The sequence below is a fragment of the Muntiacus reevesi genome, chromosome 1 (genome assembly GCF_963930625.1).
Source record: "Muntiacus reevesi chromosome 1, mMunRee1.1, whole genome shotgun sequence".
NCBI classification, from domain to species: domain Eukaryota; kingdom Metazoa; phylum Chordata; class Mammalia; order Artiodactyla; family Cervidae; genus Muntiacus; species Muntiacus reevesi.
In genome coordinates, this window is record NC_089249.1 from 91,381,949 (window position 1) to 91,396,857 (window position 14,909).

The window sequence follows — 14,909 nt, forward strand, 5'->3', positions numbered from 1 at the left end:
GCCACACTTCAGCAACCTCCCGTTCCTGGTTCCTCCTTCTCAAGCCCTAGGCTTAACATTTCCTCCTCCTGCCTTGTCTCTCCCTGGGGCTCCAGTGTTGAGCTCCATCAGCCACTGTTGGTTTCTGCTCACTGGGGTGGGTCAGTGGGTGGTTCTCCACCTCCCCCCCAAAAACCCCATGAAGAAGCTCACTCAGGAACCAAGACTTCAGTGGGCTCTGGGCCACTCCTCCATGATTTTCTCAGCACTTTGGAAGCTTCCCACTTCATCCATTCTACAAAAACTGCTGAGGTTTCCTAAAAGTTCAATAGCCTTCCAGAAGCAAGTCAGAGAAACTGTCAGTGCTTTCAGGAGCAGGGCTGAAAAATCCCCGAGTACATGCGTCTGAATGGGGCCTCTGTGTGTATGTCTGTGTGGTAGACTGCGCGTGTGCGTGTGTGTGAAAGAATTACTCAGAATGAAACAAAACATGTTCCTGTCAAGCTTAGCTGTTGTTCCTACCAGCAGCCTAGACAATGCATCACCTGGTTTCAGCACTAGGCCATCTCCACACTGCTGGGGTGAACCCCTTTAGTACCAGGGCTCTGGCACAACAGGTTCCTTGGTGGGGGTGGCAAATAGTCATTACGTACCCTGAGGGGCAGGCTGCCCTCACAGGCTACGGGGCCCCTCCCTTTTGAACTTTACAGATATTCTCCCTGAGGCCAACTTTTACCACCCTCCCCATCCTCCGCCCTTTGTTCTCTGCCACCCTCCCAGCTCTGGTGCACTTTTCTAATTTGGGAGGCCTGAGAGTCCCACCCTCAGCCCTCTCTTCTCCCACAGCCAGCTCAGCAGTTGGAGGGAGAGATGGAAAGAGAATATGTGTGCAGGAGTGAGAAAGAGCGTCCGAAGTAGAAAGGGAGGGAGGCCACAGGAGGTGCGAGGGTAGTAGGGGAGTGGACTCCGCAGTCCCCATTCAGTTCAGTTCAGTCACTCGGCCATGTCTGACTCTTCAAGACCCCAGGGACTGCAGCACGCCAGGCCTCCCTGTCCATCGCCAACTCCCGTTGTTTACCCAGACTCATGCCCATTGAGTCGCTGATGTCATCCAACAATCTCATCCTCTGTCCTCCCCTTCTCCTCCCGCCTTCAGTCATTCCCAGTGTCAGGGTCTTTTCCAATGAGTCAGTTCTTCACATCAGGTGGCCAAAGTATTAGAGTTTCAGCTTCAGCGTCAGTCCTTCCAATCAACATTCAGGACTGATTTCCTTTAGGATGGACTGGGTGGATCTCCTTGCAGTCCAAGGGAGTCTCAAGAGTCTTCTCCAACACCACAGTTCAAAAGCATCAATTCTTCTGCACTCAGCTTTCTTTATAGTCCAACTCTCACATCCATACATGACTACTGGACTAAATGGACCTTTGTTGGCATAGCCTTGACTAAATGGACCTTTGTTGGCAAAGTAATGTCTCTGCTTTTTAATATGCTGTCTAGGTTGGTCATAGCTTTTCTTCCAAGGAGCAAGCATCTTTCATGGCTGCAGTCACCATCTGCAGTGATTTTGGAGCCCCCCAAAATAAAGTCAGTCACTGTTTCCACTGTTCCCCTATCTATTTGGCACAAAGTGATGGAACCAGATGCCAAGATCTTAGTTTTCTGAATGTTGAGTTTTAAGCCAACTTTTTTACTCCCCTCTTTCACTTTCATCGAGAGGCTCTTTAGTTCTTCTCCACTTTCTGCCATAAGGGTGGTGTCATCTTCCTATCTGAGGTTATTGATATGTCTCCCAGAAATATTGATTCCAGCTTGTGCTTCATCCAGCCCAGCATTTCTCATAATGTACTCTGCATATAAGTTAAATAAACAGGGTGACAAAGTACAGCCTTGACGTTCTCCTTTTCCTTTTTGGAACCAGTCTGTTGTTCATGTCCAGTTCTAACTGCTGCTTCCTGACCTGCATACAGATTTCTCAAGAGGCAGGTCAGGTGGTCTGGTATTCTCATCTCTTTAAGAATTTTCCAGAGTTTGTTGTGGTCCACACAGTCAAAAGCTTTGGCATAGTCAACAAAGAAGAAGTAGATGTTTTTCTGGAACTCTCTTGCTTTTTTGCTGATCCAGAGGATGTTGGCAGTTTGATCTCTCATTCCTCTGCCTTTTCTAAATCCAGCTTGAGCATCTGGAAGTTCATGGTTCACGTACTGTTGAAGCCTAGTTTGGATAATTTTGAGGATTATTTTACTAGCATGTGAAATGAGTGCAACTGTGCAGTAGTTTGAGCATTCTTTGGCATTGCCTTTCTTAGGGATTGGAAAGAAAACTGACCTTTTCCAGTCCTGTGGCCACTGCTGAGTTTTCCAAATTTGCTGGCATATTGAGCGCACACTCTAACAGCACCATCTTTTAGGATTTGAAATAGCTCAACTGGAATTCCGTCACCTCCACTAGATTTGTTGGTAGTGATGCTTCCTAAGGTCCACTTGACTTCGCGTTCTCCATTAGCAGTCCTCACTAGCAGTAGTCCCCATTAGCAGCACTAATTGGACAGTAATTGGTATTATCATCAGAAACGTCCTGGAAAACAGTTAGCTGCCCCAGCAGACACACTTGCTTTCCAGTGATGCCTTGATACTTGGAAAATGAGCAATTTCCTCTCATGAAGAAACTTTTCAGGACTTAGACTATGGTGTGTTCACAGAGGGGCTTGGATCTTGTCCTCCCCAACTTCCTGCAGTTTCATCATACTCCTTCTGAGGGCCAGGTTCTGGTCTTCCTTGGCTGGCCTCCTGACTGGCCGGAACAACCTGGGCTCTTGGTAAAAATCCAGGCAAGTGAGACTGAGCTTCCAGCCATGAATGTGGGGATGCATGAGGGCTGATGGTCCTCTCTCCCACCTGTCCTTAACCGTGCTCCAGCCGAGGAAATTTGCTCACTCCTGCTTCACTTGGAGTGCTTATTTTTGCCTGAAAGCCTTGTCCCAGGCTGTACCTGGAGGGTGTTCCCACTCCCCTATTCCTTCCAGTCTCACCTCCCTAACAAACTCAAAACTCTCCTCCTCCAGGAAGCCTTCCCTGATTTGGCTATTTTAATTCTACTCTGGAATTCCTTCAGCACTCATACCCTTGCTTTACACCGTATTATATTCACATATCTACCTGCCTTCAGAGCAGTAGTCACTCACTGTGTGAATTAGGTTTAAGGTACTGAGGAGAGGAAGATAAATGAGACAGAGACCCCAGCTCAATGAGCTCACAGCCTACTGACAAGTCAATGATGTACTGTTGCTAAACTCTGTGGGAAAAAAAATGAGCATTGGGCTGATGACAAAGGGAACATCTGAGACAGCTTTGGAACTCAGGGAAGGGGCTGTTTTGAGTGCTTCATGTATTTCAATTCATTTAAACCTCTTGGTAATTGGTATACAGACAGGAGAGTGCACTCTGATACTACTATTATCAGCTCCATTTTAGGGGCAGGAAAACTGAAGCACAGAGTGGTTTAGTAACTTGTTCAAGGTCACACAGCTATTACATGGGAGATCTAAGATTCGAACCCACACAGCCTGGCTCCCAAACCCACAGTCTTAACCTCCATGCCCCACTATGTCCTCTAGGAACCAGCTGAATAATAAGCAAAAGAGAAAAGGTGTTCAAGGCAGAGGGACAAGCAATTGCAAAGTTCCAGAATCTAGAGAGGGCTGCAATAGAAGAGAGAGGATCTACAGCAACCATCAGCAAAAACACAGAGGTTGGGTGGGATGTGAGGATGAGAAACAGGGATTATCACTCTATAACCCTAGCACAAGCAGCCTGTAGGGGTATAAGAGGTCTCTGGGAGAGAAGGCTAAATAAGTGGACCGAGGCCAGGTTTGGAAGGGACTTGAGTGCTGTATTAGAGAGCGTCAGCCTCATCCTGAAGGCCCTGAGAAGTCAGTAAAAGGTTTTAAGTGAGAGGGTGACATAATTAGAATATCCCATAACGTGACTTCCATGATCCAGAAGAGGGATGTTGAGTGTCTGTGCTGGGGTAGTGACAGTGGTGAGGAGAACAGAGGTTCATCATTTTAAAGATTAAAACAAGATGATTTGGTGACAGAGTGAATGTGGGTGGATATGGAAGAGGCAAGAGTCAAGTAGCGCCCTGAGATTTACGGTGTAGTTTGGTTTAGTTATGTCCTTCTTTAAGGAAGCAGAGCAGGTTTGTGAAGAAAAATATGAATTCTATCTTGAACAGGTTTGATTCAGGAGGCCTGGGATAAAAGTGTTCACAAGAAGAATTTAGGAATGCAAGCCTAGAACCAAGGAGAGAGTGAAGAGTCAGATTCAGAATTGAGAGTCTTTACAGTCTGGGCTCTGGAGTGAGACTTCCTGGGTTCAAATTCTGGCTCTATCACTTGATACCTATAAACTGCAGATACTAATAGGGTTGTTGTAAGAATTAAATGATGCAATCCATATTAAGCAGCTTCCCGGGTGGCTCAGACGGTAAAGAATCCACCTGCGATGCGGGAGACCTGGGTTCAATTTCTGGGTTGGTAGGATCCCCTGGAGGAGGGCAAGACAGCCCACCCCAGTATTCTTGCCTGGAAAATCCCCATGGACAGAGGAGCCTGGAGGACTATCGTCTGTGGGGTCACAAAGAGTCAGATACAACTGAGCAACTAAGCACAGCACCGCACATGTTAAGCAAGCAGCATAGATTTGGAGACACAATAACTCTGTGTTTGATACTGTTAGTGTTATTTAGTATTTAAAGCCCTCGGAGTAGATGAGATCACTCAGGAGAGTGTGCAGGGACAGAAGGGATGAGAGTTGGACCCTGCAGAAAACGGAAGGGTTGGGAGGAGGCAGACAGAGAGTGAGAGAATCAGGAGAGGAAGGCGATCCAGAGGGAATCATGTCACAGAAGAGAATTTCACAGTCGATGTGGGCCTGGGCACCTCTGCAGCAAAGAGGTCAAAGAACTCATTTTAAACCAATTTCACGTGTGGCCTCTCTCCACAAGTGATTATGGGCATTCTCTCAGGACAGAGTGCGTCATGGGCTGAGGGCTCTGCACACTGGTGGTCGGAGGCCAGTGCTTACGGGAAACAACATAGGACTGTATCTCATGTGCCTGCTACAGAACTGGGTCTTAGTAGGACCTCAATGAACGCTGAATCAATGAATGATGTGAAAACACAGGCTCAAGTTCTGGCTCTGCCACTTGCCAGTGTGGTCCCGAGACAGTTATTTTTAGCCTCTCTTGAGACCTCACCTTGTAAAAGAAAGATAATAGTATCCACTTCTTAGGGCTGTCGCAGGTATGAAGTGAGACAACACATGAGAACGTGCTGTGTAAACTGTACCAGTTTACAAATGTACAGGAGTGGGAATGAACGTGGGGGCTGAGTCAGTAAAGTCATTCACGGCACCTCTAGCAAACAGAGACACATAGATGGGGCTTGGGAGCTGGGATCAAAAAGGATTTTTATTTTACTGAATGGATGGAGGCTACAATTTAGGAAACAGATTTGTTCCCTCCAGGGGGTACAACCCTTCAATTACACAGAAGGTGGTAGGCCCCTGACCCAAAACTCACTCTCTTTAGTCCTCCTGCTTGGGTTCTGTTGAAGTCAAGGATTAAGACTTTCTAGTTTTGACAGGACCTTTTGTGGATTTGTCACTTTAATTAGCTTTGGCATTTTATCTGGTTTCTTTTCATTAGTGGAACAGCCGGAGTCCTGAGATTGCAAACCCCATCCAGGCTCCTGGGGGGTAATTCCAGTCTTTGGGGTCCTGGTCTTACAAGAGTCTTGACTTGGCCCTTCCTGGAAGCTGTGCTATGACCACCGGACATAAGCCAGCTGCAGCAGAGTCTCCCTGAGCTGCCCTCGGAGGAGTCTTGTCTCTGTCAAGAGCGGAGCAGCGAAGCATGGCCCGAGCCATGAAGCTGTCTGGCCCCAGCCCTGTGTTCCATCAATGATGCTGTTTTCTCTAGACCAGCAACTGGGTCCAAGGGGTAATTGGATGACTAAGGTCAGAGGGCCAAGACCTTTGCAAAGAGACAGGAGTTAATCTTTCACTGCTCTGTAACTTCTTTCCAAGTATTTTTCTTTATTATGAAGTCAATTTTAAAATATTATAACCTTTTTTGTAAAAGAAAAAATTATTCATACTCTCACCAGGGATCAGAAGACCCAGATTCCAGTTATCTGTTACTTCTTAGCTTGTGTGACCAGGGACCAGTTACTTAATTTCCTCATTTACCAAATGGACTACCAGCACCCTTACATTCTAGCCTCAGGGTTGTTATAAAATTAAATGAATGAGGGGACTTCCCTGGTGGTTCGATGGTTAAGAGTCTGTGTTCCCAATGCAGAGGGCCTGGGTTCAATCCCTGGTCAGGGAAAAGATCCTATACACCACAATGAAGATCTGGCACAGCCAAAAAAAATTAAATGAGAGAAATTTTCTCTTGGCAATCTTCAGTTTATGGGTTAATCTCTAGACAATGCGCCTGCTGGCTTTCCCTCTATGGTCTGAAAGAAGAAGAAGAAAGAAGAAGGGGTAGGAACTGTTGTTTGTTTGAACACCTGCCATGAATCAGCCATAAAAAAATAAGCATTTAACTACAGGCATTTAATCCTTGTATACTATAAAGCAGACCTTATATGTCCCAATTTACAGATGAAAAAGTTGAGGTTCAGAGAGCTAAGATACAGTGCCTCAAGTGATACAGTTGGTAAGTGACAGAGCCAAGAGCTGAACACAGGTCTGTATGGCTCCAAAACCCATGCGCTTTCTTCTACACAAAGTCAGTGTGAAGAGGAGCACACTTGGATTCTTTCCTAGCCCTTCCCGTCCAATATCATTCTCGCTTCTCAGGTAATGCAGAGAGTGTCCTAGGCTCACCATTGTTAGGTCCAGCTCTAAAACTGCTTTCAATTCAGTTCTGTTCAGTTCAGTCGCTCAGTCGTGTCCGACTCTTTGCGACCTCATGAACTGCAGCATGCCAGGCCTCCCTGTTCATCACCAACTCCTGGAGCCTACGCAAACTCATGTCCATTGAGTCAGAGATGCCATCCAATCATCTCATCCTCTGTTGTCCCCTTCTCCACCTGCCCTCAATCTTTCCCCAAATCAGGCTCTTTTTAAATGAGTCAGCTCTTCTCATCAGGTGGCCAAAGTACTGGAGTTTCAGTTTCAACATCAATCCTTCCAATGAACACCCAGGACTGATTTCCTTTAGGATGTGCTGGGTGGATCTCCTCGCAGTGCAAGGGACTCTCAAGAGTCTTCTCCAACACTACAGGTCAAAAGTATCAATTCTTCTGCACTCAGCTTTCTTTATAGTCCAACTCTCACATCCATACACAACTACTGGAAAAACCATAGCCTTGACTAAATGGACCTTTGTTGGCAAAGCAATGTCTCTGCTTTTTAATATGCTGTCTAGGTTGGTCATAACTTTCCTTCCAAGGAGTAAGTGTCTTTTAACTTCATGGCTGCAATCACCATCTGCAGTGATTTTGGAGCCCCCCAAAATAAAGTCAGCCACTGTTTCCCCATCTATTTGGCACAAAGTGATGGAACCAGATGCCAAGATCTTAGTTTTCTGAATGTTGAGCTTTAAGCCAACTTTTTCACTCTCCTCTTTCACTTTCATCAAGAGGCTCTTTAGTTCTCCTTCACTTTCTGCCATAAGGGTGGTGTCATGTGCATATCTGAGGTTATTGATATTTCTCCCAGCAATCTTGATTCCAGCTTGTGCTTCATCGAGCCCAGCATTTCTCATGATGTACTCTGCATAGAAGTTAAATAAGCAGAGTGACAATATATAGCCCTGACATACTCCTTTTCCTATTTGGAACCAGACTGTTGTTCATGTCCAGTTCTAACTTGTTTCCTGACCTGCATACCGATTTCTCAAGAGGCAGGTCAGGTGGTATGTATTACAGATGATGATTTCTGACCTTGAATCTGTATCTGCTTTCCTGGTTCCCAGACTGCTTTGGCCTACAAGTGTTAGTTGCTCAGTCGTGTCTGACTGTGTGCGACCCTATGCACTATATATAGCCTGCCAGGTTCCTCTGTCCATTGAATTCTCCAGGCAAGAATACTGGAGTGGGTTGCCATACCCTTCTCTAGGGGATCTTCCCGACTCAGGGATTGAACTCATGTCTCTGTCTCCTGCATTGGCAGGCGGGTTCTTTACCATTAGCCCAACCTAGGAACGAATGAGAGAGGCAGATATACCCTTGGCTTAGGTAGTTTGAGGAGGCTTCCCTCATAGCTCAGTTGGAAATGAATCTGCCTGCAATGCAGGAGACCCTGGTTCGATTCCTGGGTTGGGACGAGTCATTGGAAAAAGGATAGTCTACCCATTCCAATATGCTTTGGGTTTCCCTTGTGGCCCAGCTAGTAAAGAATCCACCTGCAATGCAGGAGACCTGGGTTCAATCCCAGGGTTGGGAAGATCCCCTGGAGAAGGGAAAGGCTACCCACTCCAGTATTATGGCCTGGAGAATTCAATGGACTGTATAGTTCATGGGGTCACAAAAAGTCAGACACAACTGAGTGACTTTCACTTTCACTTTAGATAGCTTGAATTGTTGAGGACCTTTCTTAGAAGAAAAGCAAGAATGGACTCTCAAAAACACCTGGGCATTGACTTAGAGCTCTGCAATGTCTTCTCTATCTTTCAGCAAGAAGGAATTCCTGGAAACTCTTATGATGGCTTGGAAGGGCAAGGTTTGCAGAAGTCACAGAACTTTGCCTAAAGTTGCTATGTTGGTGTGGGGGTGAGGGGTACAGGGTGACATCTGCTGGAAATACTGATAAAGCTGTTTTGGCAGAAACCCCATTGGGATTCCATGGAAGAGTGTGTTCCAAGTAATGGTATAAAGTTACTCCCACTCCTCAATTCAGGACATCAACTTAATTCTTCACCAGCAGAACAGGTTGAGCTGATGTCTGTTTTCTTAGAGAAAATTGAAAACCTTCACAAAAGTGGCCAGATGCTTCAGTAAGCAGGAGATGGGAGAGGTGGAGAGAGGGGAAATCAGTGGTCCTCAAGGTTGGGTCAGAGTCCTCTTGGCTCCAATCTGCTTGGCAGAGTAGTGGGTCTGCTTGTGTCTATTTCTCTGTATCTATGAATGTCAGACTGCTCCCTTTACATCTCTGCTGGGGGTATGGAGGGGAGGAGGGAATGGGGAAAGGGTTCCCTATTTAGAAATTGCATTGAGATGGAAAGACAATATGACACATCGGCTCATGTCAAAGGAGCTCATTCTTCCCGCCTACAGCATTAGCAATTTCCTACTGAGGTTTAATTTTTTTAGAAATTATTATTTTGTTTTAATTTATTTTATTTGTAGCATAACTCAACAGGACATTGCAGCTCAGAGCAGGGTGGGAAGTTTCCAAGGGCAATCAGGCCACTGCCTAAGAGACTTGGGGTGGGGGGCAGGAGAAGTGTACTTCAGTTATTTCTGATCAGAGGAGAGCATAGGAGAGGGAGGCCGCTGACTTTTGCCTCAAACCTCTCACTTTGCCTCTTGCCTCACCTCCACCTCCTTCTCCTTCTTCTGAGCAGTCTGGACTGGGGAGTGGGATGGGGAATCCAGCTAACTATGCTCCAGCCATGACTGTACAGAAATGAGAGTAATGAGGGAGGAGAAGCCCAAAGTGAGTCTGGACATTTTAAACTCACCCTCTTTTTCAGAGCCAGAAAAACCTCACTCCCTCCTTCTTTTCTCTGCTCAGCTTTCTCCTTTCCTCTCATGTAAAATCCTAGAGTGTGGTTGCTGGAAGAAGCCTCAAAAAGCTTCTCATCCCACTTAGTCATCTTGTCGATAAAGAAACAAAGGCTCTTACAGGAGCGTGACTGTCCCAGGACTGGTTTGGTGCACCAGCCCTGGGACCCAGCCCCCTCGGGGTGGGGGGGCAACTCTGTGCCCTTGTTTGCCTATGCCTTGCTGGCTCTGTGCCTCCTTCACTTTCCCATCTTGAACCCAAACACTTCCTGGGACTTCCCTGGCAGTTCAGTGGTTAAGACTCTGAACTTCCACTGCAGGGGGTGTGGGTTGGATCCCTGATCAGGGAAAGGAGATCCTGCAAGCCAAAAAGAGGACAAAGAATAATCTTCTTCTGAGAGATAAGAGTTGAGGGATAACAATTTCACTTCTTTCTCTCCTTCCCTACCCGGGTCTGAATAGGACCATGGAGTCTGAATTTAGTCTTTTCATATGGAAAGAAACCTAGATGTGTTTTGGGAGTGGGCTTGCAGTAGAAAGGGATTCTAAAGAGGAAAGAGTTCCATCTTTACATGAGGATTTTTTCTTTCTGCTTTGTGACTGGTTATGTGACCAAATGTATCAGCAATTAACTGTGAGGGAGAGGGCAGGAAGATGACAACTAGGGCAGAGCTTTTCTCTTAATGTAAGAATTATTAAATAACTACTTTTCTCTTTTATCTCTCTTTCTGAATCAGTGTTTCTTCATGGGTCCCTTTATATACTTGCCAGTTCTATGTCTCTCTGTTCTCTGTCTCTCTTACATTCGTCTCAGTACATATCCCTTTCATCCCCTGCCTCTCCATGTGTCTCTCTTTCTCTTATCTCTGTCTTTCTCATCACTCTCATATACACACATGATCACTTACACAGTCCAAATTCAATAGTTATTGACTGAACGGGGAGCCTGAGACCCCTGCCCACAGCCCAGTCAGAGCGAACCTTTTTCTCCCAGTGTGGTTGAGAAATGCCAGGTCCGGAGCTGCTGCTGGGGCGCCAGAGACGCTGCAGAGCTGCCTGCCGAGTGTGGAGGCAGAATCCGGGAACAATGAGAAATTATCTGTTAATTTTCGGTTCCTGCCACCTGCTCTGCTCCGAATAGGCTCCTTTGCCTTCAGTTTAGATGCAAATTCCCCCACTCGTTGTAAAGCAAAATATTGATTTCCCTGCATCACAGGCCTGGGCCCTTGGAACGGGCCAGTGTTTTTTTTTCATTCTCTGCAAAGGCAAAACAAGGCGCTTTGTACTGCAAATTTCCCCAGGAACTGGAGAAGGGGAGGGAGAACTCGCTGCTGAGTAACAGAGCTGCCATAAACAGGGGCAAAGAGCGGTTAGTCTCCATTTGTTATTTTACATAAACACAAACCTACCCCCTCAGCAATTGCTAATGAGTGTGTGACAAGTCTGAGTGTGTGTGACTGGCCTCTGAGCTCCAGTCTCTCCAGGTGGTAGAGGGAAAACTGATGGGGCCGCTGGGCTCCTCAGGTGGGTTCTTAAAGCACTGGGAGAAGAATGGGGACTCGGCAGCCGCATTCGTTCTTGGCACTGCAACTGAGCACCTCTCACGGGAAGGTGGCCTGGATTGCATTGTGTGGCCGGGATCATGCCTTCTCAGTCACTCCCGCCTGAGTGCCAAGTCCTTCCCTATCGCAAGCTCCTGAAGTCAGAGTAGAAGTTTCCAACCCGCCGTAATTGTCCGGCCTACCTCCCTCTCCTAATGGGGTGCCCATGCCACTAGTTGCACCAACTGAGCCTTCAGCACCATGGACAGAGCTAGGAAGCGCAGGCGGTTTGCCAGGGTCCTCTTAGGCACCGTCCTGACCCTCCGTACCCGGGGCACCAGCTGCCCAGGGCTGTCAGGGGCCGGCTAGCGCAGATGGCGCACGATGGAGACCGCCAGGAGCTGGGGCTCCGAATCTCCTCTCTCCGGGAAGTGAGTCACCGCCGGGCCACTTCCAATTACCGTGTTAATTAGGAGGAAAGACCCTCCTCCTCCACCCGCCACCCGGACACACACACACCAGCCCCCTGGCTTCCAGAAACTGCAGCTCAAGTTTCCTTCTCAGCTCCGGGAAGGCAAAGGGACTTGAACCTGGAGTTTCGGGTGAACCCCACAGAGGAAGAGGCCCACCAGCCGAGAATGCAAGATTTTTGTGACAGGCCCCACAGGGGCCTGGCGGCTGTCCACAGACCTCCAGGTTGAAAGGGGCACCTAAGAGCCCCTCAGTCAACCTGCTTCTGGACCTTACGCCACAGTTCCGAGAGGGGAGTTCTGCCCAGTCTAGCCTCAATCCTTCTGTTTAATTTTCGGTCTTTTTGGCCCTTGTTATGCTTGATAGCAAGCGTAACATCGGTAGTGTTGCACCGAAGCGGGCAGATGGGTCTGGCGGGAACGGAGGGCCCTCTTGAAATGCCCCCCGTTCTTATTCGCCAGAAACTTTCCCCTCCGGTTGCCATGGAGAGAGACGGCCGCTGCCTCCCGTCGCCATAGTAACGTGCGGGTACCGAGGACAGCAGGAATGCGGGGCTCAGAAAGTCTTTTTGCAGTTCGCATCGCCCCACAGTCTTGGGGTCTTCTGCCTTCGAAGCTGGGACAGGGGGCGAGTCTGACTAACTTCCCCGATTAGGAACCTTGGCCAAGGTCCTCCCACTCCTAGCAGGGTCATCCATCATTCTAGAATAGGTTTCTCCATTTCGTTGCCACTTGTGTGGCATGTGGCAATTTACCGTGTTTTCACAACCACTGTCTTCACATCTCCCCGCAGCCCGTGAAGCACTCGTTTTCATTTGTACCCCTTTCACAGAGAGGAAAAATTGAGGTTCAGGGAGGCCCAAGGTCACACCAGGCCGTGAATGCGGAGCTGGATCCCAGGCTCTTTCCCAGGTCTTGAACCCTTCGGGATGCGGGACAACTCGGTCCCTCCGTCTTGAATCGCCCGGCCTCAGACCGGTCGCAGAGTGTAGAGGGGGCGGCCATGAGGCGCCAGACTTGCCAGCTGCCGCGGGATGCCACGTGAGGGGCGGAGACCCTGCGGGGAAGTGATTAAAAGCCGAACGGAGCCGGAGGGGGCCGCTGCGGGGAGGGTCTTCTTGGGGCCGCCTTGCCCCGCCCCAGTCCGGCCGCGGCGCGGGTTCCGGCAGCAGCTTGGAGGGCTGCGGTGTCCGGGGCATGAGTGGGGTGCGGGGGACCGGGGAGCCTCGGTGCCAGGCGGCGCTCGCGGTCCTGGCCTCTCTGTGCCGGGCCCGGCCGCCCCCTCTCGGGCTGGACGTGGAGACTTGTCGAAGCTTCGAGCTAGAGCCCCCAGAGCGGAGTCCTAGCGCTGCCGACTCAGGTAACAGGAAAGCAGAGGGCCCTTCCCTTTCTGGAGTCTCGCCCTGGCTGTCCCTGCTCTCCAAAGCCCCAGCCTCGGGAACCCCGGAGCCTCGGTGGAGAACTCTAGCTCAGGATCCTGGATTCGGATCCAGCCCCGGCTAGTGCACTGGCCATCGCTCGCAGGACAAGCATAGAGACGCGAAAGGGACCCGGGAGGGAGAGAATACCCCTGCTCCAGCCTGTGTGACTCTGCGGGGCCCCCGCGGAAAGCCGGGCTCCCAGGATGCGGCTCCCCGAGGGGCCTCAGTTTCCCTCTTGCTCTCTCTGCTCGCCCCGCGGGCGATCTTCCAGGGGAGGGGGTCCGTGGAGCAAGCAGGAGACCAGGGACATCCTGGCTGAGGAAGTAACTCGTCTCTTCGGAGGGTGTCGAGTTCCCTGGGTGCGTCTGTCGGTCTGTCCCGTCAGTTGGTCTGATCTCTCGGGGAACGCGGCCCCAGCTCCCTGGGTCTCTCAGGGAGAAACTTGGGTCTGCGCCCGGCACGAGGTCTTTGTGTCCGGTGTCTCCGGCTGCGAGTCGCTTTCTGCGTCTCCGCTGGGGGGCGGGGGACGGGGGGCGGGGTGGGGGAGGGTGTCTGGCATCCTCTCCGCCGCACCCCCCACTCCCCACCCCTATAACTCGCTCCCTCGGTCTCTCTCTGACTCACTCGGACTCGGGGCCGAAGAGCGAAGGAGCCGGTGTCTCTTGCCGACTTCGCCAAGCGGGCGCCTCCTGCCCGAACGGCGCGGACCCTGCGCCGGACGCAGTCCCAGGCGGCTGCCGAGCCCAGGAGGGAGCCCGAGCCGGGTCGAGCTCGCCGGAGCCGGTGAGTCCGGAGCGCGAGCCCCGCGGGGCCCGGGCCTGGCGCGCAACTGCGGCGTCTCCCTGGGAGTCGCGACAGCGGGAATGGCGTGTCGCGCCCTGGCGGCGGGAACCGCGGGAGGGTGGGCGGCGTCGCGGCCGGCCCCCGGCGGGTATTTACCTGCCTCACCCTCGCCGCGCGGCCGCGCTCGCCCCCGGCAGCCGGGCTTCTTTGTCCGGATCCCGATGTCTGGAGGGTCCTGGGCGGGAGGGAGTAACGGGCAATGGGGAGAGGCTGGGGGCAGTGTGAAGCCTCGAGAGAGGATGTGGAGTGGGGGTAGGGAGGTCCTGCAGGGACCCGGGCTCCGGGGTTCCTTTGGCTCCACAGACTCCATCCCTCCTTGTACCCCAACCCTGACCCCCGTGGCGCTGGGCCTAGAGTTACGCTGGGGTCGCCCCGCGGCGGCGCATCATCCGCGCGGGAGAGCGAGGAGGGGGCCCCAAGAGGCGGGAATTTCATCTCCACGCGCTTCTCCTGGGACCAGAAGCGGGGACTGGAGCCGCGGCTCTGGGAGGAGGTACAGGTGGGGTAAGCTCTCCAGAGGCCGTAGGTTCCAGGGCCCTGTTTTCACTTGAGGTTAAAGGTTGGAGATGTAGCTAGGTCCTAGGTTAGGAACAGGGCCGCTGGGGAATAGGGGAGAGGGAGGAGGGTAATGGGCCCGGGGGAGGCTTGTGTGCGTGAGGGGGCTGTGTCCAACCGTGGGGCGGGTGGAACCCACTTCGGCTCTGTGTGGGTTGTAGGGGGCGCTGCTCCCCCCAACTCTGGTCCTGGCAGTGTTTAATCAATGAGCTGATTACTGCAGCAGAAAGGACTGAGGTTAGATATGCAGAAGAACTTTTAGAGGGTGGTACGATGATGGAGGTTGATTCTTCCTGAAGAATCTCTGAACAAATTAGGCCCAGTAAGTATTATCAGATTTTCTGTTCTCAGGTGCCATCACCT

General features: G+C 50.6%; 1 protein-coding gene across 2 annotated transcripts in view; it reads left to right on the top strand.

Annotated features, from left to right (window-relative positions):
* The first annotated feature begins 12,924 nt into the window (after nt 1–12,924).
* The window catches only part of SYT6 (synaptotagmin 6), a 65,731-nt gene continuing 63,746 nt past the window's right edge, over nt 12,925–14,909 (top strand). For both annotated transcript variants that reach the window (XM_065927234.1, XM_065927238.1), the window contains exon 1: nt 12,925–13,087. In XM_065927234.1, coding sequence (XP_065783306.1) covers nt 12,925–13,087 — 163 coding nt within the window. The remainder of the gene's footprint in view (nt 13,088–14,909) is intronic.